The sequence below is a fragment of the Dioscorea cayenensis genome, chromosome 14 (genome assembly GCF_009730915.1).
Source record: "Dioscorea cayenensis subsp. rotundata cultivar TDr96_F1 chromosome 14, TDr96_F1_v2_PseudoChromosome.rev07_lg8_w22 25.fasta, whole genome shotgun sequence".
NCBI lineage: Eukaryota > Viridiplantae > Streptophyta > Magnoliopsida > Dioscoreales > Dioscoreaceae > Dioscorea > Dioscorea cayenensis.
Genome location: NC_052484.1, coordinates 18,851,964 through 18,879,720, shown reverse-complemented (window position 1 = coordinate 18,879,720; position 27,757 = coordinate 18,851,964). Strand labels below are relative to the sequence as shown.

General features: G+C 35.7%; 4 protein-coding genes across 5 annotated transcripts; 1 reads left to right on the top strand and 3 right to left on the bottom strand.

Moving 5' to 3' along the window:
* Nucleotides 1-219: 219 nt before the first annotated feature.
* LOC120276526 (nucleoside diphosphate kinase 2, chloroplastic) lies at nt 220-3,120 on the bottom strand. Its single transcript, XM_039283287.1, has 7 exons — nt 2,885-3,120; nt 2,751-2,807; nt 2,580-2,666; nt 1,696-1,776; nt 1,440-1,552; nt 1,296-1,345; nt 220-549 (listed from the first exon to the last, which is right to left on the bottom strand). The coding sequence occupies exons 1-7, from the start codon at nt 3,101-3,103 to the stop codon at nt 482-484; spliced, it is 675 nt and encodes a 224-aa protein (XP_039139221.1). The 5' UTR covers nt 3,104-3,120; the 3' UTR covers nt 220-481.
* Nucleotides 3,121-4,212: 1,092 nt separating this feature from the next.
* On the bottom strand, nt 4,213-8,266 carry LOC120276421 (probable carboxylesterase 11). Its single transcript, XM_039283156.1, has 2 exons — nt 7,329-8,266; nt 4,213-5,015 (listed from the first exon to the last, which is right to left on the bottom strand). The coding sequence occupies exons 1-2, from the start codon at nt 8,099-8,101 to the stop codon at nt 4,478-4,480; spliced, it is 1,311 nt and encodes a 436-aa protein (XP_039139090.1). The 5' UTR covers nt 8,102-8,266; the 3' UTR covers nt 4,213-4,477.
* Nucleotides 8,267-10,302: 2,036 nt separating this feature from the next.
* On the top strand, nt 10,303-22,137 carry LOC120276420 (serine/threonine protein phosphatase 2A 57 kDa regulatory subunit B' theta isoform-like). Its single transcript, XM_039283155.1, has 4 exons — nt 10,303-10,395; nt 10,572-12,234; nt 21,274-21,586; nt 21,749-22,137. The coding sequence occupies exons 2-3, from the start codon at nt 11,026-11,028 to the stop codon at nt 21,583-21,585; spliced, it is 1,521 nt and encodes a 506-aa protein (XP_039139089.1). The 5' UTR covers nt 10,303-10,395; nt 10,572-11,025; the 3' UTR covers nt 21,586; nt 21,749-22,137.
* A 1,264-nt stretch (nt 22,138-23,401) lies between these two features.
* On the bottom strand, nt 23,402-27,569 carry LOC120276443 (F-box protein SKIP14-like). 2 transcript variants are annotated; one of them, XR_005541246.1, is made up of 3 exons: nt 26,698-27,569; nt 23,680-24,340; nt 23,402-23,597 (listed from the first exon to the last, which is right to left on the bottom strand). XR_005541246.1 is itself a non-coding variant. In XM_039283187.1 (2 exons), exons 1-2 carry the CDS (start codon nt 27,220-27,222, stop codon nt 23,858-23,860), a joined length of 1,008 nt encoding a protein of 335 aa, XP_039139121.1. In that variant the 5' UTR covers nt 27,223-27,569; the 3' UTR covers nt 23,402-23,857. The 2 variants fall into 2 exon arrangements, 1 of the variants encoding a protein (XP_039139121.1); XM_039283187.1 differs by having other exon boundaries at nt 23,402-24,340.
* Nucleotides 27,570-27,757: the final 188 nt, after the last annotated feature.

Genomic DNA, 27,757 nt, shown 5'->3' with positions numbered 1-27,757 from the left:
AGTGAACCTTTTCTAGGTATATGAATGAAGCACAACAAATTTTAATGTTGTTTAATTTCATTCTTGGCTGTTGTTAATGTGTGTTTCAGAACTAGACTTATTGTTTAAATGCAACAGATACACAATTGGATTGAATTTTTATTGAACAAGTGAACCTTTTCTAGGTTTATGAATGAAGGACAACAAAACATTTTATTCAGGTATGACAATCTGAGTACATAACAGCTCAAGGACATTAAATTTATAGAAGTTTGAATTCAATTGGAAAATTCGTAGGTTCATATTTTCCAACTCAAGCCGCACAAATTGATACATTGATGAGAAAAACACTGGAAGATCAATTCAATGACCTTCCACAGACCTCACCTCACAAAATTGTGTGGATGGACAATGGCCAAAATCATAAATAAGAAATACATTGATTTAAGGGTACAAAATCGTAATCAAATGCCCGACATTCTTGAAGCAAAGCTTTGTTTGCTCATTCCCTGAGCCAAGGTGCTACAGCAGGAACCCATTGGCATAGTTCGCCTTCGTTGAACCAGAGAGCTGTGAGAAATAGCGAGATCGGCATTAGAAGTTACATTCATAGCTGAAAATATAAGCTACTTTCAATATGAGCACTCAAATCAAAAGCTTGTCCCCAAATTTTATAGCCTAAACAATGACCTTTATTTTCATATTTTCATGATTCTAACCCTCAATCCTATCCTTTTGTATGTTATCTTCCTGCTGGCAAGACACATGCCAATGCCTAATGATTATTTCACTGATGAAATATTTTGGAACAATCTCTAATTTTAGTTGAGCTGGATTCTGCAAATTTATAATTCTATTTTTCCGGCCAATAAGCCCTGCCATAAGGGAACCATGAGGAGCAAATTAATTCAAGAAATGACTTTCTGTGAAGAGTTTGGTGAGTCTTTAAGTGCCCTTATCAGTTAAGTCTTCTAATACTTCAAGCACCTGATTATTAAATAAAGTGAAACTTTTACATTCTGCCTAGAACTAGTTTTACTTTGCAATTTGAGAGGATGATGCAAATATGATAAGCAGCATGTTACATAGAACTCAGAATTATTGATGAACAAGTTTGGAATATCTAGTTCTTCTAATGATTTCAAAGGTTTAACAAAGCTCATGTTTGACATTCATATAACATTGAAACCAAAGTTGACTGACTTTAAAGTTAACGGAATATACAGTAAACAGGCATTTTAGGCTTGATTTCAAGTTAAATAAGCATGAAGTAATTTTTAAGATTTGAATATATACAAAGCTATTAAATGCCTCACCAATTTCTCGTTCACCATTCTCAGGGCTATCGCTTCCATGGACAACATTTCTGCACCAAGTATAAGTCTAGGTCACTCTTTCTACACAATAAGAAGAAATCACATAAACTTCATTCTTCAACTTTATTTAAAAGGGGGCCTGACCTTCCTGTTTGAACTGCCAAATCACCTCGTATAGTGCCAGGCTCAGCCTGAAGAGGATTTGTTGCTCCTATAAGCTTACGAGCTGATGCAACCACACCAACACCTTCCCAAGCCTTCCTCACAATATAATGAATGAAACATAAGAGAGGAAAAGAAAAAAAACGTGCTTAGAATTAAATTGTCCTTTAGCTCACATACATTACTATGAAATATTGTTTTATCCTATATGTATGCACACCAATGTGAATAAGGTTACCATGCATACAACTGGACCAGAAGTTATATAGTCTATCAGTTTTGGGAAGAAAGATTTCTCCTTGAGATCCCGGTAGTGTTCCTGCCATGAACAAATTCATCAGCAATAGCAACCATAGAATTCGGAAAAGCATGAGGAAAAGACTTTCAATGCAGTCCATCTGTTCATGGAGAAAACAGTCTTCTCATGCTCATATGAAAGAGTACTAGAGAACTTCACACAACAAGAAAATAAGGAACACATGATACATTCCTCTCCTGCCTCAATCCAAAGGCCATTTTGAGAAATGATTCAGCAAGTTCCAACAAAAATAAAATTAGCAAGCCCTGATCTTGAAGGTCAATTAATGACCGGTATCACTCTGTCAAGATAAAGTACTGACTATTCAGTAAGAACAAAATTTTTTTTAAGTCCATAGCTACACTTCATAAGAGACATGAAGTCATCTAGACATTTATAATATTGAAAACCCTGAATCTAACACAAACAATGGCTAACCAACAAACTTCTATGAATATCCTGAATCAAACACAGCCATCTGCAGTGGATTTAAAACACAGATACATTATCTAGTTCATGAGTTCATTCATTACAAACCAAAATGCAGGCCTTTACTGAGATGATGGCCTAGGAAACCCAACAGGGAAAAGAAGGGAAATATGTTTGAAGTTCACAATGTATCCCTTTGTTTCAATGCATCAGATAAAAGAGAGATTTTTAAGTAACAAAAAGTACCATATAACCTCCAAATCAGATCAAGCTCCTTGAGTAGACTGTAACACTAACTCAACAAGATAAAATAACCAGCAAACAGAAAGCACAACAATCTTTAACACTAATTGACCTTAATTTCATCACATTGAACTAAAATTTAAAAGCAATACCTCAGCTAGTTCCTTAGGGCACTGAAACATCTTCAAACCTTTCAGCAAGAAACCCTTTTTCTCAAACCGCGAAATAATCTCACCAACCTACACACTCAATTCTCCAAATCATTCACAAATCCCACATCACACAAATCTAAATATCAAATCAAACAAGAGGATCCCAAATACCAAACCACGCTGAACGCCATCAGGCTTCACCATTATATAAGTCTCCTCCACATTCACCTGCACCAAAAAAAAACACAACTTTTCAGTTTGAAATCCTTCATCTTCATTAGTTTCATGGAATGCGAATAGGTAACCATGGAGGCGACGAGGTGGGGGAGAAAGATGTTGCGCCGGGTCCGGCGAGGTCCGCAGGGAGTCGTAGAAGAGAGGGATAGGAATGGAGATGGCTGGAGTGAGGAGAGGTAGTGGGAGCGGAGGGCGATGAGGGGACGGGCACCGGCTCGGCGGCGCGACGGCGGGGCTTGGGCTGGAGCGGCGCTGGGGCGCGCGGCGAGCATCGCCATGGTATCCATTTCTATCGGTAGTATCGTCTCTAGCACTTGCGTTTTGTTTTATATGTGGGTCTTTGTTTTTGCATTTACACCCTTATATTTATTTTATTTTATATTATTAGTGTTGAAAGTAATTGCATAAATATCCCTGCAAAAATAGTTAATTGTTTCCAAAAATTCTAGTACCTTGACTCAAGAACACCTTATAATTATCAAAGATGATTTCATCGTTTATTTTATTTCCGGTCAGTAAAGTTGTCCTATTATAAAATTTGAAACAATTATTTAAATATTATGAAATTTGGAATTTCACTATAAAGAACTTTTTTATTTCTTTTATTCCATTTTGGTCCATGATCTTTTTCTTTTTTTTTTATGTGGTGCAAAATTTGATATTTGTATGTTTTATGAGTAAAATGGTTATTTTAGCCCATGATCAGAGAATTAGAATGGCTACTTTAGCCCAGGAAAATGGTTAAGGATCATCAATTTCAATGTTTTTCAGTAATTTTCTTTCAAATTTAATTTACTTTTGGTAATAAGGGTATGCAAGAAAATATATGTGTATATATCTATGAAACAAATGTAATGGTTTTATGGGAACATTAACAATTACTAAGTTTTGCAGGGTATTATATGATTTATAGAGCACAAATTTATAATTACAAAAAAGTAAAAACACATTCATTCTCAATATTTTTTTTAAAAATTATCTTTCCTACTCTAATCAATTTTTTTAAAATAAATAAATAAATGACAAACACAAGAAAAATAAAAAACGTTAGCATGCACAATTGTGGAGCAAACCAAACAAACACTAATACCCTCAGTCTATATGAATTTTGAGATTTGATCTCAGGTTCTTTTGAAACAAACACCCTATACAAAATACCTGATGTTAATAGACCGAGATACTGTTGATTGCTATGACCAATTTTCATAAAGCATGACTGAGAAAAATAACAATCAAACAACATTTTAGTCATCCAAATAGCAACAAGACTTTCTTTCCATATTGAGCACTTCATATTACAAGGATATGACAAAAAAGGAATCAAAGAATATAACATTAAACATTAAAAGGGGAACGCATCACAACCTTCTAGTTTCATATGGTATCGTCCAAAATTTAAAGGGAATCAACTGGATACATAGTGAAGTGATAAGAATTTAAAATCAAATTGACAAATGAGTAAAATGCAGGTGATGCTCTTCCCTCTGTATATAATGTACTTGGAACCTAATCTCGAATTCATGACCGTAAAGAGATGTAGTTCTTCACCGATATTGAAATCAACTAAATACAATCTAATCGGCCGGAAATGGAAAATCTAGAATGCGGCAATGAGTAAATGCAGGCGATGCTCTTCCCTCTGTATATAATGGGTTGAGCATCTAATATGAGAATTCATGACCTCGGAGCGATATGTACTTCTTCACCCAGATGGCAATGTCATCAGCACAGGCCTGTGCTTCTGGGGTCTTGAGGAGCATGTCTAGTGTAGCAAACTCATGAACCGCGTCCTTGTATTCGAGGACAGGGGAATCGACATTCACCTTTCGAAGCTCCTCAGAATAGGCAATTGCACGATCTTTCATCCAGTCATGCTCTGCTACTACCGTGAGGGTTGGAGGCATGCATTTCAAAGGAGGACCTCTACCAGGAATGAGAGGGTTTGCCGCTAGATGGTCAAGATCGAACTCTTCCTCTGGTAAGAACAATCTCCAAGCAAGTAGGCACATGGACTTGTCATAGAAGTAGGAGTTTGCTAGCTTTATTTCGGAGCGGGTGGGAACAGTTCCGATGAAGAAAGGGTACATCAGCACTTGAGCGACGACTTTGACTGGGTCTAGAAGCTTTCCAGCCTCAACTGCTTTGCGAGCAACATAATCGGCAATGTTTGCACCACAACTCACACCAAGAAGAACACACCTGTTACATTGAAGGAACAAGGGAGAGGTGAAGCTTCATTATGTCATATATATCCATACAATATAATACAAAATGGCAACAAAATTAAAGCACGCTCTGGTGAAATTTAAGATGATCTAATAAGAGTGATGAATATCATGTCTCCTGATGGAAAAAGTAAAACCATAAAAGAAGCATGAATGGCTGCAAGCCTCAGCCACTTCATGAAGAAGTCATATCTAGTGTGGATGGACCGAAAATTTCCATCAGCTTCACATAGGTAACCCAAAGAGGATGAAAAAGGACAAAATCTTTAAAGCCTCTTAAAGATTCACAAGAGAATTTCAAAGAGAAATAAATTGAAAGAATAACTATTTATTTGCAATAAAAAATACCCTTTTTTCCATTATGTTGAGCCCATTTCCACAGCTAGTTATCTATAACTCAGAGAACTAAATTGGAAGAGTAATTATCAGTACAGAATTTTGTACACCTATGCCATAAGCAAACTGATATCCAATTTCTGAAGTTAGTCAGACAAATTCAAAAGTTCGCATAGAGTGCTTTATCTATATTGTCAAAAGCACCAACCACGCCATTATGCTTAGTCCTCTAACAACAAAAGGCATTAATGACAATGGATTTTCAAGGAAACATATTATAAAAAGAAAATTATTTTCGAACTCCAATTTGGTCTCATTTCTCCACTACAACACTAAGATTTAATAAATAAATTCTAATAAATTTCTCCAAAAAAAAAAGAGAGATATACTGGCAACCCATGCATGAAAGAGTTGGTCCAAGCTTGACTAAATAAATTATGGACACTTGCATTACTATATATCTCACACATTGCATATTGTGTGTCAAACAGTTTCTAGCTCAGACAGCTCTCAAATAAGCTAAAATAGGAAAAGAAACTGCAAAAATCCCATACTTTGTCAGGTGGACCTCTAATCCCTTTCTCTCCAAATCTCGAGATTTGAAGAAAGGCAAAACCTTAAAGGAGATTTCCTATCTACAGATTATCACATCAGATATTTCCTGGTTCATGGTAGATAACTTTCCTGCTGCCAGCTAGCATAATTAAACTTCCCAGCATTAGAGTAACATTAAATTACACCTTCCACAGGCTACTGAAGCAATTACAGGTTAAAACATGCCCTTGAACCAATGGATATAATAGCATCCTTGGTACCAACTAGCACAATTAAACTTCCTAATATGAAAAAAATTACCATTGGAATCTCTAGAACTCACAAAGCTAATCATCACCTTTCCCTATCCTTAACAAATTCTCAACAGTGTGATCTCTGATAATGCTAAAAAAATATAGTCATATTAATTATGGAAAATATACTATAGGATATACACATGCCTCATATGGCAATTGCATGAGATGTCACAAACAGCTCATGGACTGAGGTGTTGAATTTTGTTACTCAAACCATACTTCTTCATTAGTCCAGCATTTGCAAATGGATCAGCAAGGCTCTTCTTGATGCATTTCTTAGCATAAATGCCCTGAAGGCTTCAGTGACGCCTTCTTGTAACAGGTGCATACATCAGGCAGTGAATTCCATATGTTGATGATATATGACAATTGCAGTTGTCCATGGACATTTCACTTACTATCCAATGCTACTTGTTACCAGACCAGTGAAGGCTGAGGTTTGAGCAATGCCATGACCATTGATAGCTATTTGGAGTTTAAATTAGGTGCCTTTGAAAGACCAACCATTTTGCTAAGCTATTGCAGTGATAAATTCTAAAAGTTTCCCATTACAATAGTTCATAAATTTCAGAAGTGATCAGACATTTCAACAAATTCTAGAGGTTGATGAACCATCAAACATTGTACCAAATGTCAAGAAGTAACATACTATATGATCTTCAGCATCTAGAAATAAACATGACATGTCGACCAGTAATATACTATAAATCTTAAACATATAGAAATAAACCTAGAAATAAGCATGACTCCTCACTCGCTCATTAGACAATTTTCACCTCAAATTACAGCAAAACCAACCAAGTAGTTCCATTTAGATTGTTGTCATAATTATAAACACAAAACAAATTCTAAACTCAGTAAAACTCAACGCCAACATCAGATCCAAATAACATAACTGGTCTTGAAAAATTACGTGAAAAACTCATCAGATCTTACCAGGCACTAAAGCAAATATGCAAAAATCAACACTCTTCTTATCCCAAAATGCAGATAAATCACTTCCATTAAGCGCAATACATAAATTATTTAGATAAAAACTCAAAGCTTAGATATAAGAAATTTAAAAAACTTGCAAAAAAAGAAAAAGAAAAAGTTGATACCTCGAAGGATCACCATGAATAGCCAACCATGGCTCCACTATTGACGCCCCAAACGTATCAACAATGTACCTATGGCCATCAGCCCGCTTCCCCTCTCCTCCCTTCCCACTGCCCAAGGATTTACTACACTCCGCCAAATTCGCCTGCTTTGCCAGCCAATTCAACACCTTCAATCCATCCTCGAACGCCGCCGGGAACCGACTCTCCGGCGCCAGTCTATATCCAACGGCGATCACGATCACATCACACAGTCTCGCAATTCTCCTACAAAACAAATCATTCGCCGCCGACGTATTGCTCCCGGATACGAAAGCCCCTCCGTGAAACTGCACCATCACAGGGAGTCTCCGAGAGGTCGACCGCCTCCGCGTGTCGACCGTCGGCAGGTAGCCCCCATACGCGCAGCCGGGCTCCACTGGGCTGTCATAGCTACTTCGACGGCCATGATCTGAAGGCGGACAGCCGATACCGGCGATACCCGCATCGCTACTACGGCGGGGGCGGAAAGGGTCATCGGAGAGAGATCTAGGGAGATCAAGGGATGATTCAGGGAGGAAGATCCGGACTGACAGAGACGTCAGCAGGTCGATGTGGATGTCTTTGGTGGCGACGCCATCGGAGGCGAAGGATGGGTTGGCCGGTGCGGAGGGTTCCTCCGGCCGCGACGTGACGCCGAAGGGCGTCTCCGGGCTGCCATGGCTCAGGCTCTGCAGTCGATGCTTGAGCAAGAACTTGAAAAACATGCTATAAAGCTTCACGCCGACGCTCGGCATTGATGCCACTCCCGATCCCCCTCCTCCTTCTCTGACTCCGCTCGTCGCCGGCGTATGGCTCTGGATTGGTAATGGATTCGTGATGGAGGTTGAGGAGAAGAATTGGATTTATATAAAAAAAAATTTTAGGGATTTGAATCGAATTAAAATCGGAAAAAGGTGAGAGTTTTGTTGATTGTCGGACAAGAGTGGTGCCCGCCAGGTGCTCTTTTGTACTCATCCGCTTTCCAATGATAACATAAATCGATTATTATTATTATTATTATTATTATTATTATAAAAAAATTATTTATTAATACTTGTAAATTTTCAAATATTCTCTTCCATCTCCATGATATTTCAATTTTCCTTAAAATCTTTTTTTTTCACAAAATTTTATAAAAAATTAATTTATTTTTTAAATTATTCCTATTTTACATCTTTACATTTCTCCCTTATTTAATATTAAGCATAATTTTAAAAAAATAAATACATATTTAAAAATGACAAATAAAAAATAACAGAGTATATTCTTTATTTAAGATTATGTGTTAAATGTAACAAAGTAACAGGGCCATTGTGGGGGAAGTGGCCCCTCCCACCATTTTACTTCTCTCTCTTATAGCTTTTTTTATGTTTTATTTTTTAAATTTCTCTTTTTTTTTAAGGGTTTTTATTGAGGATGGGTTGCTCCAAAACTTTTATTGAAATAAAAAATATATATAGTTTACTGGTTTTCTTTGTGAATATTGATAATTTATTTTAATTATTAATTTATATGTTAAATTAATTGCATGAATTTGCTTGTTAGATTGCTTGATGATCACTGACTAATTTTGTTAATATCTTTTTATAGATATCTATATAAATAATTTTCAAAGGAATATAAGCTTAGCTGAAACATGACAACTTATATACTTTACCATTAATTAGAGAAGACAATGGGTCACCTAATGGTAACTTGTCAGTTTGCTAATAGGATTTGGTCGCATTTTGCTACCTTGATCGATATTCCATTCATTACTTTTACTTTGAGGCAGATTTGGTCTTTTTTAAAAATAATTGTTTAAATTTATATAGTCTTACATTTTAATAGTCAATTTAGCAAAAAAGAAATACTAGTATTTACAATTGCACCGTGCTCTTTCATCTTTTTAGTATTTGCAAAATTAATTATTTAGTTGGGTGAATGCAATTGTTATTGCAAAGAAGACCGAATTTGAGGAAATAATCATGACAATTAAAAAAAAAAACCTCATCTTTAAGAATTCTCTGGTAACTTAAGAGCTCAAATTTTGCATATATGTTTCTACCAACATCTAAATGACAACTATTATGTCCAAATTTTGTATTTTTTTTTTTAAACATTGTTGTCTTGTTTTCACATGTAATCCACTTTTTATGGATTCGTAGCTGTTGTTTGGTCTTTTTTTTCGTTCTTTGTTGGTTTATTGTTTTTTTATTTTTATTTTTTAAAATTTGATATATTTGTGGTTTATATTTTTTTAAAAAAATAGAAGCATTTTTTAAATATATAAACAATTTTTCAATGAAAAATTATCACTCAAAACATAATAATAATTTCTAATTAATAAATAACACAGTAAAAAAATCAAGAATTTTTTTTCCTTGAAAAAAATACTTAGAATTTTTTATGATATGATAGATAGGATGCTACATGCCATATGCTGCATAGAATCATTAGTCTATATCAATATAAAAAAATATATATTTAAATACATACCGTAATAATAATAATATAATAACAACGGATCACTTGTCTTTAAACTTATTAATTGAAAATGACTCACTTTCATAATTAAAAAACCAAATTAACTAAAAAAACGTAATTTAACTAATAATAATAATATAATATAATTCATACAAATATTTTCTTAAAATTCTGCTAAAAACTATTTTTGAAAGTTTGTTTCATTAAAAATATATTGTTTAATGTTTATAATTAAAATGTATATCCAATTAGTGTTTAAATTCAAAATATGTTAAACTTGATCTCTATTTAATTTTTTTTTAATATTTAAATCAAGCATTTTTAAATGTTTAATGAGCAAAATAAATTTTTCTTCTATTATTTTAGACCGGGCTGAACTCGGTTTCCAAACCGATCCGGTTCGGTTCGGTTCGGTATGGGAAGTAAACCGGGTCTGAACCGGCGACCGAGTGCAATTCCATTCCTTTGGAAAAGCGCTGAAGCGAAGAGGCCCGGTCTTCTTCTTCTCTTTATTCTCTCTTCTCCATCGCCACAGCATCGAAGCCCTAGAAGCGAAGCCAAATCTCCAAATCCATCGAGAAAGGTGCTCTTTTTTCTCCCCTTTTTCCATCTAGATTCTCTCCTTCGAGGAACAATTCGAGAAAGAAAACCCTTTTCTTTTTATTTCTTGATCCATTTTATGGTGTTATTTGTGTTTGACTTTGTGAAATTTATTCTAAAAGATTTTGTTGATTTGATTGTTTTGGATGTGATCTATAGATCGTTTGATTTGGGTTGCGAATGGAATTCGAATCTGTTTAAAAGCTGCGATTTTGTGTCTGGTCTCGGAGTTTGGGGCTGATTTGGGCCTCTGGGAGTTTATTTGGAAGAGGGGGAGAGGAGGAGGTTCTTTTTGTGATTTTTGTTGGCATGGATGAAGAGAGGGGTTTCTTGTTTGATTTGTATGCCTTTGATGATCATTCTGGTTTCAGATAACAAGGGACATTGATTCCTTGACCTGGAAATTTGTTCAATGATTGTTCAATTTCAGATAGAATTGCAAAGAAGGAATCTTTGAAATTTGTGTAGATTTGTTTGCTTCGTTACATGGATCAGAAGCTCAATTGAAGATCCTTCTGTTTGTTGGATTAAGGCATCATTGATCCGATTGCTGCCTTCTGATAGTATTCATTTTTTTGCTGCAAGTGTGATTGTAATTTAAGAAATCTGAAGTATGATTAAGCAGATATTAGGGCGGCTTCCGAAAAAGCCATCAAACAAAGCTGATAGTCGGGAATTTCCCAGTGGGACTGCTGCTCCGGTATCTGGTTCTTCTGTCAGTTTGAGGACCGGAGATTTACAGAGTAACAGACCTGCTTATCAGAACAATCCCGTGCCATATGGGTCTAATTCTGGGTTAAATCATGCGGGCAGGTATCAACCGACCCCAAACTCAAAGTTGAATGGAACTTCTGTTTCCCCTTCTTATGAAGCACTACCCAATTTTAGGGATGTCCCAAGTTCTGAGAAGCAGAGCTTGTTCATGAAAAAGGTGAATTTGTGCTGTGTTGTGTTTGATTTCACAGACCCAACAAAGAACATGAAAGAGAAGGAGGTAAAGCGGCAGACATTGTTAGAACTTGTTGATTATGTCACTTCATCCAATGCAAAGTTTCCTGAGCATGTTATGCAGGAAATTGCCAAAATGGTAGCTATAAACTTGTTTAGAAATCTTACTTCTATGCCTCGTGAGAACAAGATTTCAGAAGCTTTTGATTTGGAGGATGAGGAACCTGTGATGGATCCTGCTTGGCCTCATTTGCAGATTGTTTATGAATTCTTCTTGCGGTTTGTTGCTTCTTCTGAGACTGATGCCAAGTTGGCAAAAAGATATATAGATCACTCCTTCATCCTAAGGCTGCTAGATCTCTTTGACTCTGAAGACCCTAGAGAGAGGGAGTACTTAAAGACAATACTGCATCGCATTTATGGTAAATTTATGGTGCACCGGCCTTTTATCAGGAAAGCGATTAATAACATTTTCTACAGGTTCATCTTTGAAACAGAGAAGCACAATGGGATTGCTGAGTTGTTGGAAATTTTGGGAAGTATTATTAATGGGTTCGCTTTGCCACTTAAGGAAGAGCATAAATTGTTTCTGGTGCGAGCATTGATTCCGCTTCACAAACCAAAATGCATTCCTATGTACCATCAACAATTGTCATATTGCATCACACAATTTGTTGAGAAAGATTGCAAACTTGCAGATACTGTTATAAGGGGCTTGTTGAAATACTGGCCCATAACAAATAGTTCAAAGGAAGTGATGTTCTTAGGTGAGCTGGAGGAAGTCTTGGAGGCAACTCAGCCTGCTGAATTTCAACGTTGTATGGTTCCACTTTTCCGTCGGATTTCCCACTGCTTAAACAGTTCTCATTTTCAGGTATTAAGCAGCTTTATTTATTTAATATTTTTTCTTATTAAGATAATTAAGGATGAAAGATCTAGCTTTCTCACATTTTCAAGTACACTTGCCCTTCTGCTACTTTTTATTCTAATTCAGTAAAATCTGCCTTTTGGTTATGCAATACCTAAATAATCTTTTAGATTTGTAGGTTTCTAATCACTTCAAGTTTTATTTGTTTGCCTTTTTTATAATGTTGCAAAGCATTTTGAAAGCTAGTTCATTGATAGTGCCTATACGGTGATGCTGTATACAAAATGGCTATTTGTGCAAAATCATGAAGCAATTCATGCATCTATTTGTATGCTATTTTATTACTTTATTGGTACACTTTTATCTTGACCCATTTAAATGAGCTGCAAGATCTGCTTTTCTTTAGGATATTATGAAAATAATCAGGGGCTGCATCTTAATGTTATTAAGATGTTTCTTTTTTTTTTTTTTTAGTATTAAATCTATTGGTTAAATGCTTTTAATATTATAACATTTTTGAAAGAATTTTATTTTGAATTTGGGCTTTAAGGTTAAAACAAGTTTAGCAAGCGTCAATTCCAGAGGATAACCAATTTTCTTGGGGAAAATAATGTGCCTGAACTTTTAGCTTATCATCTAAACTTATGTTTTGAGCGATGAACTATGCACAGAAGTTGACGGATTTTGCAAGTTGCCTTGTCATTAGCTCCCAGTTATAGATGTTTCTTGAATGGAGTTTGAAAATTTTTGAACTTCTTACTCATAATTGAAGAACTCGGTCTTTGTCTGTGTAAAGTTTGGAGGAGAATATTCAGTCTTTCATTCATAATATGTCGCATATTTATAGGTCAAAAATCTAAAATATGAAAAGAATCAAATCCCTATAATTATGCTTATTGCTAATTGTGCTATTATAAGAATATTTGCAGAATAACATCCTATTCTATAACACTCTCGTCATGTTGAGCTTGTTATGAATATAATTAACTCAAGCTACATTTAAAGCTTTTTTGAATGTATCTCTCAACTGGTCTGTAGTCTTAGCATATCCTATGGGGATGAGCTTTTTTTTTTTAATCTTTTCAAATGTAAAATGGCAATCAATTTCAATTTGTTTGGTCTGCTCATGAAAGATAGGATTGAAGGCAATATGAAAAACATCTTGGTTATAACGCCACCACTTTGTTGGCAATGGAAACTCAAGGCCAACTGCTGGTATAACCATACTATCTCACACATGGACTGTGTCATAGCTATGGATATTCTGTGCTTGACTTGCTACTACGTTTTGCTTCTTGCTTCTCTAGGAAAACAAATTCCCTCCAACAAAGACACAATGTCCTGCAGTAGATCTCTCATCAAACTTGGATTTTGCCCAATCTGCATATGAAAAACATTTACTATTAGTAGGCCTATGATTTGCATACAATAAACCACATCTTGGAGGTCCCTTCAAGTAACACAGGCTTTGTTCTAAAGCTGCCCAATAATTAATTGCTGGAGATGACATAAACTACTTGCAACACTAGTAAAATGTGCACTATCAAGACTGTTCACTATAAGATAATTCAATTTCTGAATTAGTAGCCTATACTTCTCATGGTCTTTAAAAGAATTCACTATCGTCTTTTGTAAGTTACAAGTTTGGAGCTATAGGCACTACAAAAAAAAACCTTCTTATTCCTTATTACTTGTCACCTCAATACTCAAGAAATACTTCAACAACCCAAAATATTTTGTTTGAAATTGGGCGTGAATCAAGGATTTAAGAGATGAAATGCCGTCATTATCACTGCCTGTAGCAATAATACCATCAACATATACAACTAGTAAAATTATATCATACTAAGATTAGCAAGGACGGCAGACTTTTCCCAACTTCTCTTGAGCAACAAACCTCAGTAGTTGCTCCATATAGACTTCCTATTGAAGATCACCACATAGAAAAGTGTTCTTGTATCTAATTGGTGAAAAGGCTGGTTATAGATAGGTAGCCGCCATAGAGATAAATAGACCAATAGAGGCAAGTTTTACTATTGAATAGAAACTATCAGAATAATCAACACCATAAATCTGAGCTTACTTTTGTTTTGCAATAAAATGGGCTTTAAGACGAGCCATTGAGCAATCAAGATTAACTTTTACTATGAACACCCGATTACATTTAATAGCCTTCTTTTTCTCAGGCAAATTTATCAAATCCCAAGTACCATTCTCATCCAAGGCTCCATTTTCTTTTCCATAGTAGCGAGCTAGCTAGGATGATACAAGGCTTCATGAATAGTTTTAGGAATTGAAATAAAATTTAAAGATGAAAAAAAAGAGAGCTGGAAAAAGAGGACAAATGATTATATGAACCAAAGGAAGAAAATAGGATGAATACACTAACATTAATTTTTCTGAAGAATGATAGGGAGGTTAAAACTAGGGTCGTGATCACTTGAGATTCGATCCAATGGCGAACAAGCTAGTTAGAGGACCCATGCAAGAGTTCAATGCAGAAGCTCATGTAGGATTAGTGTCTTGTTGAGAGAAGGCCAAGTTAGGCGAAAGGGTGACTGAGGGGTGAGGTAGCCATGGTTGATTGAGCCACGCGTGGCCGGAAGCCACGTGGTATTGAGACTTGCAGGCTAGGTGCTGTGGGTGGGGAAACCAGAAATGATGGAGTCGTGAGCAGGCACAAAGCTGCACATGATCAAGGTGAGCGCGAGGGCAGGACTTCATCAAGATAGGCGCACATGATTGAGGCACGTGCTGCAACCTTGGCTGAGACATGTTGTGCGAGAGATTGTTTCTAGCGATGGCCGCGAGAACTCACAAGAACATGGACACGTTTGGGACACATGGTGACATGGTGAGAGATGGAAAGGGCAGTCGACTCATGTTCATGTGGATGTGCTGATCAGTTATCGGATGGTTATAGGCTATTTTAACTAGTTTTCAAAGGCCATTGGCTTGAGTTGTAAAGCACACTGCGTGGAGCAGTAAAATCTAAGTTTTGCCTTTCTGTCTTTATGTGTGTTTCTTTGTTTGCTTCTTGTTTAACAGTAACAAAAATTTGATTAAGTGTTATAGTGAACCTCTTTGTCGGTGTGGGCTGTGAAAACCTATCTTATGAGTCTTTGGTTGCATGGAATATAGATGGACAATAGGTGGTGGAGCAGACGTTGTAGGCTTGTAGCAGGTGCAAAAATGTCTAGTGAACTAGCAAAATGGGTTATATAAATCAATTATCTTCACTTGACTACAATGAATAGATAATCAATTATCAAGAAAGTAAATTTGAGTTGGGGATAGGTTCCTAGCATCACATTAGCAAGATTTTAAGAATCACTTCTAAATTTCAAAGGCATCACATTTAGACTTGGTTTGCATCTCATAAAACCAGGAAAATAAGATCATTTTCCAGGAAATATTCATTGTCTCCTTTCTTTCATTACTGCTCTGTTCATAGAGACTTGTAATAATTGATCTAGAAAACAAAGATTCATAAATTTTCACAAGAACCCAAGAGATGCTCATGGAAACCAAAAACTTAAAACACCCAAATAAATATTTAAAACTTCTAAGACAATTTAAAAGACTTTTGATTTTGATTGGAAACTAAAAGGCATTTGACACAAGTCTTCAAAGGATGATTCATTTTGCATTTATTTCCCTTGATTTAGGAAAACTCAACCCTGGCAAGTTAAGACCATGAACTGTTCATAGAGATCCTGATTATGTTTTTGAAAATCTTGATCTTTAATTCCTGTGCAATCTGAAAGTGGATGGTTTTTCCATTTCACAAGATACTTTTGGTATGCCCTACTTCTAGTTGAAACAATTTGATGGTCCACAATATCTTCAATTTCCTCTTTAAGTTGAAATGATGGTAGCAGACTTGCTTCATTTTTGCCATTTGGGAGAATTACCTTGATGACCTACCTACGGACTTAGATCCTCCACATTGAAATTTGAAAAACTTGTTCCAAGCTATATATAGGTTGTTGCAACAGCTTTCTCCTAATGCCATATCTCAAACCGGATTTAAATCTTGCTAGGTTATGTCTTGGATCTTCAAATATTTGGCTTCTAGTCTTCAGTTCCCCAAACGTTGCCTTTATCTCCTGCCATGTGCTAATTGGTAGGCATCCCATCCTCCTTATGTCTCCTCCCGCACCTATCCACCAAAATTTTGCAAGACCTACCAGCTTCACTCTAGCAAATCTGACCCTCCGATCATCATCCATATCATACCAATCAAAGTATTCCTCCATAGAAGAAAGCCAATTGGCAAATTCAGTTGGATTTACCTTGCCTTTAAAATCTGGTAGTTCAAGCCTTAGTGATGTCTCTGCAAAGCATCATGATGTTCACGTGTCAATTGGATCTCTTATCCAATTAGTTTATTGCTGGACTGCTGCAGCTGTTGTTGGAACAATTGTAATCGCATGCTGCCTTTCTTGATTTTGCCCATTGTTTGCTTAAAAAGCTTCATCTTGTTCATTGTCAGCGGTCTGAGATACTTGTGCTTCAATGCGTCTCAGCCGGATATTTAGAGATTCCACTTTTTCTGCCAAATGAATTAATAATTCTTCAAACTAGTTATTAGATAACCTGCCCCAATAATTCCTTCCTGAACGTGTTGTCATGATTCTTTCGTTGTTTTGGTAAAAATGATACAGGACAATAGGCTAGAAAGAAGTGGATTTGAGTTGGAGCTAGATGATCAGCATCATATTAGCAAGATTTCAGGAATCACTTCTAAAGCTCATAGGCATCACACCTAGACTTGGTCTACATCTCAGAAAACCAGGAAAAGAAGATAATTTTTCAGAAAATATTCATTACCTCGGTTCTTTCATTAGTGCTCTATTTATAAAGACTTGTAGTACATGATCTAGAAAACCAAGACTCATAGATTCTCACAAGAACCGAAGGGATGCTCATTAAACCAAAAACTTAATTGCCCTAATAAATATTTAAAACTTTTAAGACAGTTTAAAATACTTTTGACTTTGATCGGAAATTAAAAAGGCCCTTGACATAAGTCTTCAAGGATGATTCCATTTTGTGTTAGAATAGCAGAATAACTCATGTACCTTTTTTCGAAGACAAGAGTACCCATGAAAAACACACTTGAGGGATTTTGGATCTAAGTTGGTTGCCTAAGACCAGACATGTAATACCAAATATTCTGGATTCAATGGGTAATTAGGACTTAGAAGGAAAGAGAATTGTATAAGGAATGTCATCATTAATAACGAATGAAGGCATTTGATTAATCAGAAAGCAAGTTATGGAGGCATCATTATCCCAAAGCTTTTAGGAAATTTTGTTTGAAAAGAAGTACTCTGCTATTTGAAGGAGATGTTTGTTTTTACTATTAGCAACCTTATTTTGAGAGGGTGTTTCAACATAAGAAGATTGATCGAGAATGCCATTTGAGTCATATATGATTAAAAGGTAGCTGAAAAATATTCTTATGCACTATCACTTTGAAATGTGTGCATAGAGACACTGAATTATGTTTTTATACCACCATAAAAGGCACAAACAATAGAAAATAACTTGAATGATTTTTCACTATGTATAACCAAGTGGTATGAGCGTAATCATCAACAAAGTAGCAAGTATTTAAAATCAGATTCAGACACGATAAGACAAGGACCTATGTATCAGAATGAACTAACTTAAAAAGGAACATGGCCCATTTATTGACTCTAGATACTGAAGGAAGATGATGACGTTTGGCAAACTGACATGACTCACAATGTAATGGTGATATAACTGACATGAATCACAATCTAATGGCGATATATTTTGTAATTGAGCTCAAAAAGGAACATGGGCCATTAAGGAACATGGCCCATTTATTGACTCTGGATACTGAAGGAAGATGGTGATGATGATGTTTGGCAAGCTGACATGACTCACAATCTAATGGCGATATATTTTGTAATTGAGTGAGAGAGGCTTCCAAATTCATGACCTGTACCAACAATCTGCTTCTTTGCAAGATAATGAAGTAGACAATGATTAGCAAGAAATGGGATGCTATAATTCAAAGCACCATTGAGTTCACTAACACAAATTAAATTCAAAGAAACTTTGAGAGACATAACATAACACAGAGTACCATGCCAAGTCAGAATCAATAATACAAGAGGTTGACCCATTATCTGCTTAGGTAACATTAGAAGAGGTTGTATGTGATTGAAAAATGGAAAAGGGACTCCGATTACATTGCATATGGGAAATGGAAACAAGATACGTAGTGGATTTACCTGACTCGGCAATAGCAATGATGGGAGGATTCCTGGTTAGGAGAAAATTGATCAAACTCATCTGTAGAAACTAGAATAGTAATCTCAAAAGATGAGGTGATTGCAATATTAAAAGGTGCAACAATTGCTGACTGACCTTGCCTGGGCTTGTTTTGAACTTTCCTACATGTGTGCTTTGTATGGTCTGGTATATGACAATAACCTCACACAATTCTCCTGACTGCAACTATTATCTTTATCATGATTGCTAGGTCCCTCGCCTTTGTAACTATCTCTATCGTTTTGACAATAATGTTCAGTTGCACACTCACTAAATGTTGTCAAAAAATGCGGCTCGTTTACTTTAGACTCGTCTTGAATCTCATGGTAAGGAGTTTCGTCTTTCTTTTTCTTTTTTGAGTTGATAATCGGGCAGCTTAGTCTATTAGTCCCTCTTCTTTCAACTTTTTGTAAGAAATTGAATCTACTTCTGAAGTTATTATGACATGGGTAGTTATTTTAAAGATCATGTTTTCGTTGTACTTTTTTTCACCAGGGTTCAATGATAGACATTATAGTGTGAACTTTTTCAAAGTAAATCTATGCGCTGTCCGGTTTATAGTGTGCTTGGTTTAACAGCCATAAAGCTGATGCTTTACATATAACAGTACAACAAAAAAAATGCAAATGACAAAAAATGAAGTTCATTTTCAGTTGAATTAACTAAAGCAAATGCAAGGTAAATATTTGCTCTAAGATTTAATGAAGGGCCTTTATTTAACAGACCCTCCTTACCTTATAGAAATTTCTTGTATTAGATACATATGTAATCTGGCATTACTATTAATTCCATCTGTGTTACTTCCTTTTTCTGGGCTGCTATTTTCTCACCTATGACTGTCCCTTAATTGAAGCACCAAGACAGTTCAATTAGAGAAGAATGAACCTGGAAAAGAATATATTTTGTTTTTTCCCCCTGTAAGGTGCTATTTTCTTAGGGTTATCAGACAAGCTAAAAAGCAGGAAGGGTCTTGTTGGAATGAAGTTGTCCGGATTAAAGTCTCATAAATTAGTTTTTAGTGTAATAGTAAATTTTTACTGTCTTGGAGAAATATAATATACCCAGGATTGTGAATTATTTGGCATGGTCTTTATGACTGCAATGTCCTTGTTCTTTCTAATATTTGGATATCCAAAATGCAGAGGATAGGGAACTATTATCTTCTGCCTATCAAACCAAGTTGGTATTACTTGGTTTCACTGTTCATGGAACCCTAGGTTAGACCACTGATTGCTATGTAGTCGTGTGGATACTAGAGCTTGTATAGCTGGTGAAGACCACTAAACCTTGTGTAGATTGAGGTTTATGTTTGCTACAGAATTATTTTTATGACATGGCAAGTTTAGAATAAATCATAGTGAAAAAGTATATATTGTAGCAATCAAGAATTTAGCATTAGTTAGATCGGAGTTTTTTTTTTTTTTATGTCAGGATAATCTCATATTTCATCAAAATAAAATTGTTATTCCTGAAATTAAAGAACCTATAACTAGTTATTAAATGCATATTTAATACATTGATATAATTGTAAGTGTGGCAATTATTCTCAGGATAATAAAAAATTTTGTGAAAGAACTAATTTGATTGAATTACAAAGGGGTTTCCAATTGGTTACATGAACTTTGGACAAAGTACAGAAGTCAATCTCATAAATGCTTACATAGGGTTATATATGATGTTCAAATCTCATTGCCCTCAAATGACAATATTTGTAGTGTTTCATTGTTTGATCATAAATAGGTTGAAATCAAACATGCGATCGTTTTTGCTACTTTTCAAATTTCGACAACTACAAATCATTGATCAAATTATTTGGATAGAATGAAATGGTAAATTGTCAATCTTTTTTGTTATTAAACTAGTTATGCAACTACAATATTCAGGGTTTACAGATGACAATGAAGTATTGATTACAAAACAATCTGTTGCAAATAAAAAAGACATTATTAATAATAAAAAAAAACAATTCAAAACATCAATTATGCATTCTGCATTAGTTCTTGTATATACAAACTCAACCATTATATCTAGAATAGGACTTGGTTAGAGGTGGCATACAAATGCTAATTAAGCCAGCCAGAATTTTTCATTTTATAATGTAATTCTCTGTCCGAAGTCACTCCAACTAATTGTAAAATATGTGGATCTATTTTTATTTTCCACTTCTAGTTTAATATTCAAGTAGTTCATTGTTAGTCATGTAGCATTTTCTGTTGTATGCAAAACTGAACAGCAGCTTGTCATTTGGAATTCATACAAAATACTAGAAATGCTAGAGTTCAAATAAAGGATTGGCTGGTATAATTTTGTTGAGGTTATAATAGGAAACATATGGCATGATATTATGATATTGTAATCTATGTTAGTGTCGCCAGGATAATTTTTTTTTCTGTTACCTATAGGCTCTGTTAAGCACTTTAGGATCACATTTAAAATTAGCTGTGGTAATATTACATCAGATGAAGTTACTGACTGTGATTGGTTGTATCTTATTAATTGGAAGTGTTTTGATTTTGTGAATAAATCCAATAATGACATTTTCTGTCAAGTTTCTCTGCTCTCTAAGTTGAGTAGCTGTATGTTGTCTTGTAAATTAAATGTGGATCATTGTGCAAATTATCATTTTGAATGTATCAAAATGTAGCACTTGTTTAAAGATAAGCATTTACCATATGTTGGAAGCTGTATTGTGTGGTCAATAATGTGAGTGTTATAAACTTCTGTTACAAACTGCAGGTTGCAGAGAGGGCACTTTTCTTATGGAACAATGATCACATTGAGAATTTGATCAAACAAAACCGGAAAGTGATCCTGCCAATCATCTTCCCCGCATTGGAGAGAAATACAAGAGGTCACTGGAATCAAGCTGTTCGGAGCCTTACACTAAACGTCCGCAAGATTTTCTCTGATCACGACCCTGAGTTATTTGATGAATGCTTGCAGAAGTTCCAGAAAGATGAATCTAAAGAGAAAGAGATTCAATCGAAACGGGAAGCCACATGGAAGCGCCTGGAGGAAGTTGCTGCTGCAAAATCCGGAACAAATTAAGGTGTGGTTGATGCCTGTCAAGCATCATCGGGTTATACGATCAATCTGTTTAATGGCCTAATATTATCTTGTTCTCGGATCAGAATTATGCTTTTAGAGGTGGGGATGCTCATAAATTGTTCGATTAATGCTCACACTACTGCTGGATTTCTTTTTTCTTTAGATTGCCAGGTCCGGGATGATCCAAATCCACGAACATTGTACAGGGGATAGAACTGTATATACACGGGTATATGGAAACCACGAAGCAGCAAAAATAGTCGACAAGCATGTGGGAGTTTACATGTTACACTACATCGATTAGAAGACTAGTGTAATTGATCAGTGTTTCTGGTTATCAGTCTCCAGGGTGACATTCTGGATCTGCCATAAATCTGACTCTATTCATCCTATCTGACATTTGGTCAGTATTTGTTGAGTATTTGGAGAATTCTCTTTGTTGTTGTTGTTGTTGTTGTGTCTTTATTTTTCCGAACTATTGGTATGCTTTGGGATGGGACCATTGGTTGCCATGGATCTTAAAATGTGGTTTAATGCACTTTTGATTTTTAAGTTTGGGGTTTTTTTTTTCTATTTAATGTTTTGTGGTGCTAACTTCTTGTTATGTGAGAGATGTTTTATTTGTATCTTGATCAATGAGCCATTTTGATCAGCTGTATGTGTTGGTGAGTTTTATTATTGTAATGAATTCATTAAGGTGCTGATAATCTAGTTCTTGTGTGATTAACTTCTTGTCCAAAACTCCAAACTAATTGCTTGCATAACATATAATTAATTTATCCACTCTATTTGAAAAAATGACTGACCGTATGGATTTTTGTCATATGATAATATTTTACTTTACCTTTCTCATGCTAATTGCTTCATTCCCTGTGTTAATACATTTCTCATGCTAATTTTCTCTATTTCGTAGAGTTAACAGTATCCTCAACGGGTTTAGCCTCATTACAAAAAGCTTGGTTCCTCAGGGTTTGAAACATGTTGGACATAGTAATGTCAAATCTCCCGACTATGAGTGTGGACTTGCAACTCAATCCTTGTGTCGACCCAGTGAGAGTGCATGATTGTCTCCTATGCACGCACCCTATGCACGCACCCTTAATTATATATGCCAGTGTTATCAAACCTGGACCGGCCCGGCGGTTCGACCGGTCGACCCGGTGACCCGGTGACTAAACCGGTCCGGGTCTCTAATTAGACCGGACATGTAATCAACCCGGTGTGACCCGGCCGGGTTTCAATGACCCGGGCGGGTTAATGCTTGTTTATAAAATGACATTTTCATCCTTTAATTTTTGTAACTTTTGTTATGTATTGGATTGAGTTGGTTTAATTAAATTTGAAATTTCACTATGGATTTATATGATATTGTGTTGTGTTTTGTTATGTATGGAATATTTGAATGAGTTTGATATTAGGTTGAGTCTGTTATGTCATGTAGAGCTTGAATTTTTGAAATTTTATTATGTATCGGTTTTCAACTTTTATCGTCATCATGTATTTTTTTACAATTTATTTTTTTGTCCCTTCAAATTATTTATTTGATAACAAATAATAAATAAATGTTATATATTATTATAGAATTAAAAAACTAATTTATAATTTTAAAAAATAATATTTAAAAATAATTTTATTAACCCGGCATTGACCGAATGACCCGGGTGGTTGAACCAGGTTGACCCGAGACCCGAGCCCTAGACCGGGTCGATGTCCGGGCCGGTTTTGATAACATTGATATATGCACTTGTCACATAAAAACATTAACACCATTTGGATTAATGAGAACAAGGCAAAGTAATATTAACCCTAACCACCATGAGAAAAACTTCAAATTTTTTCATCTCACTTCCTGCCCATCAGAGTAATTACACAGAAATATGCAGAAGGAATAGTTCAGTCTTCAGTTTTGAAATAGAAAGTTATTATACATCAACAACTCAGCTGGCAGAAGTTTCTGATTGACTCAAATCAATAGCTTCATTCTTCATCCCAAAGTCTACTGCATATTGTGGCTCCATGACAAATTGACAGTTCAATGAAAACGTTTGAAGTTCCATGACAAGGTATTACTCCAATAAAAATAAAAAGCGATACCGTGCCGACCCGCAGAAAAGCAAATTCAATCATATTCCATCTTCTTCCGCCACTAGAGTCCTTTCATACTGAGGGTGAGATTCTGTAATGCACACAAGTGGAGGGGAGAGCGTGTCACCAAAAGACCGGCTTAGTGGTGAAGATTACCCACCACTTATATGCACACAAGGAATCCATCTCATAGCCGATGTGAGACTAAAGGGATTAGTTCATTTGCAATCATTACAGATTCCCAACAGGTCGAACAAACGTAACTTAGACTGAAGGTCTCCATGTAAGCACAGTTAATTATGCACCTACCACACTGGAGACACCTTGGAATGCAGACCTCGCAAGCCCTGCACTGATCAAACCCTTCGTCACCTTGACAGTTAACCATGGGACAGTCATAGACAAGCTTCACTTTCTCACATATAGGGCATAACTCAATATCAATGGGTTGCGCTGAGCGGTTGTAATGATAGAATTGCGGCTTGTCACTTCTGCGCTGGAAGTGTTCTGCTTTCAGTAACCACTTCAGTGCTCCAAACTGTTCTTCTGTGATACTGAAAAGCCTGCCAAGTCGGAGGCATTTTAAACCCACTCCACCAAGAGATGCGCAGATCTTCAGGTTGTTAATAAGGCCATCAACAGAGAGCCGCAAACATCCAGGTATACTAAGCTACAACAATGAGAAAAAGTACAGTAGTTACTAACTTAAGGTCAAAAGTATATACCGAAATATCATCAAATATCAACAAGTATGAAGTTCTAACAGTGCAAAATATCACCAAAATAGCCATTACTTAATAACCCTTTTCACTAGCCAAAATAAGTTAAACAAATGGTTAAGAATATCCCAAGGACTACTTACATAATTACCCATTTATATCACAGATATTCACTGATCATGCATTGCCAAACTATTTTAGCATGGAACATGTCAGTTGAGTGTGAACTAGTCATTCACTGTTCCTTGAATATTATCTACTAGGACTTCATAAGAAACATATAGCATGCTGATGTAGAAAGGACAAGATGGAGTCTCCAAATAAAAAGGAAACAAGTTGTATATATAGACAACCAAGAAAAAGTCGAAGAATCCTGGGCCTGTTTCTAAGCCCCATTTTCTATTTTCCTTTGCATTTAAAACTGTAATGTTTTGAGCCAACGACCTGCGGGTCTATTGGTACATGGGTCGCCGATATAGCTCTCACCGAGTGGTGAGAGTTCGATTCTCGGCTGAGGGCACATTTCTGGGAATTGTGAATAGTGGTTGTGTACGAGTGATTCCAGCGCCCACGTGAGCGCGGCCTCGTCCCCACTTGTTCCACCGAGACTTGTGGGGTCTCTAGTGGGTTCGCCCCGCTCCTCTTCCCAAAAGAAAAAAACTGTAATGTTTTGACAAACAACCTTGGGATGTGATCTTGTGATCTTGTACATCTCAAGGAAGAAGCAACCGCTGTTATTTGTTATGCATGACAATTTGAGAAGTCTAGTTTGTAATAATACTCTATTCAAATCTATAGATTTTTATTTTTGCAAATCTTGATATTGTTAAATTCCACATTTATTGGATTAAAACTTCATCGTAAAAAACTAACATGTTTGAATGTCATTTTTTATGTTTGGTAAATTCTTTTTCATGCATACAAACAAAACTAGATAATCACATATAAAAACCTCACTTGCCTAACATATACCACAAAACTATATATAAGCGCCAACCATAAAAGATTAAAATTATTAGTTACTTCAAAAATGCATCTGAACATCGACCATAGAATGCATATAGAGAAATATTAGCATTTCGGTTGTCATAATAATCTATGAAAGATAAGTGACAAATCACTTTGTAACAAATGCATACTTTGTTTTTATTTTTTAAACATGTTCTCTAAATCAATTAAAACAAACAGTTTAGAAAAATAAATAAAAAGAAGAATAGAGAATGTTTTATAAGACAAGAATAGATCATACGAATTTAAAAAATACTTGCACATGAACATAATATAGACAATTACATCATCCTCAGAAACTTCCAAAGAAGCAAAGAATAATGATTTAAGGCATAGGGTTCATAAACACAAATAAACACGCGCAAAAAGCCTTTTGTCGAGACTCATAACACCAAAGATGACGTAGGTGCATAGAACATAAAACTTGGACACATTAAACAAGCTAAATGTTGAGAATAAAAGGAAAAAGTTTATCAATCAAACAAAAGATTGAAAGATCATCGGGATATACAAGTAAACAAAAAACAAAAGATTGCTATAATGCAAATAAGGAAGAATTAATTAAAACAATAAAACCCAAACAAAAGTTAGTTTCCTTGCAAGCACTTCTTATTCACTACATTAACAGCCATGAAAAAATTGGAAAGAAGTGAAAAGAGGAAGAAAAAAAATACATATATAGAAAATCATTGAAAGAACTTGTTTTTAACAAAGAAAACCTAATGTCAGATCATGATAGTTGATATTAACGGGCACTGGTTGCTTACTTATAATGCCATCCCATGGCATAAATATAAGTGAATTTTTAAAACTTAACAAAGGAGTCATTTTGATCCACCAGCTATCAAGTAATAGAGAAAAATGCAACACTCTACCAAGAAGCTTAATGTGGAATTGACCTTCTTTCACCCTAGATCACATGATTGAATTTAGTATTCAAACAAAATATTACACAAATTAACAGAGGCAGTTTGTTTTGCTCCACCAGCTATCAAATAATGGAGCAAAATGTAAAACTCAAACAAGAAGCTTAAGCCATGGAATTCACTTTCTTTCACCTAGACCCCACAATTGTATTTAGTATCCAAACCAACAAAATAACTACCAAAGCAAACTGCCATCTTTTTCAGTTTTTCCTCACACCATCACCAAATTCTAGCTCTACTTGCATGATCTCAAGTTGAAAACAAACATCATGAACATTAGCAACAGGTTACTTCCATAAACTAAATTCAAAGAGGAAACAATTGCATTCCACATTTGAAAACTATTAAATACCAGGGAAAGCACAGAAGCACACCTTGGTGAGCTTTAGGTTACTCTGAAGCACATGTTTGAGGGCATCATCTGATATTCTCGAGCATTCAATGAGGCTCAAGCACTCAAGGCTCCCTCGAGCTCTATCGGCAAGCCGTACAAGCTTATTATCTGTTATCTTCTCACTCAATGGAGATTCAATGTGGATGCACCTCCACAACAGTGGGTCATCCCGGACGGCAGCGCGCAGCGGTCTACAGACCCTCTCCATTGACAAGAGATCACGAACTCCCAAATGCCCAAGCGACAACAGCAAACCATCATGCGGAGAAGACTCTCCATCAGGTTCCGGGCACCGAAACGCAGGCCTATCAAGCAGGTACTCAAGGTCAGTAAAAAAGGTATCACCTTCGAGGTCCTCCATCCACCCGACGATCGCCGCCGTGAAGTTCTCCATCCCGAAAGGGTCTTCTGGCAAGAAATCAACTTCGTCGATATCTCCATCCTCCTGCATACCATCTTCCATGGCCGCCGGTGACAACCAGTATGGCGCCAAATTCATCGCCATGATTCAAAAAAACACAATTTTGAACCACAAAACCAATTGTAAACAACTTTTCGCCTCAATTTTGAATCAAAATCAGAACCAAAGAATCGAAACCCTAGGTTTTGATAACAAGAATGGATTAATCAAAGAAAACCATCGATCTTCAACACCAAATGATGAAAAAACTATTGGGGAATTGAATACAAAGGCAAGATCAAACACAAGATATCCAAAGATTTTGCAAAAAATTGAAAAAACAAAGAAAAAAATCAAAAAAATTCAAAGAATTATGCCCTTATCTCCAGGGAAATACCCTTTTCCTCTGCAACTATCCGCAGAGGGCACCGTACCATCTGTCCGAGTCCACGTGAGAGAGAAGAAGGGGCACGCACTCATTGATTAGGGCATGTGTTAAACTATGGACCGTTGATCTAATTTTTCAAGATAAAGTGGGTATCTCGAGGATTTTGTAAATTAATTTATTTTAATTATAATTATATTTTGAGCCATTGATCTAATTTTTAGATAGAATGTGTGATTTTGTAATACTTGAGTT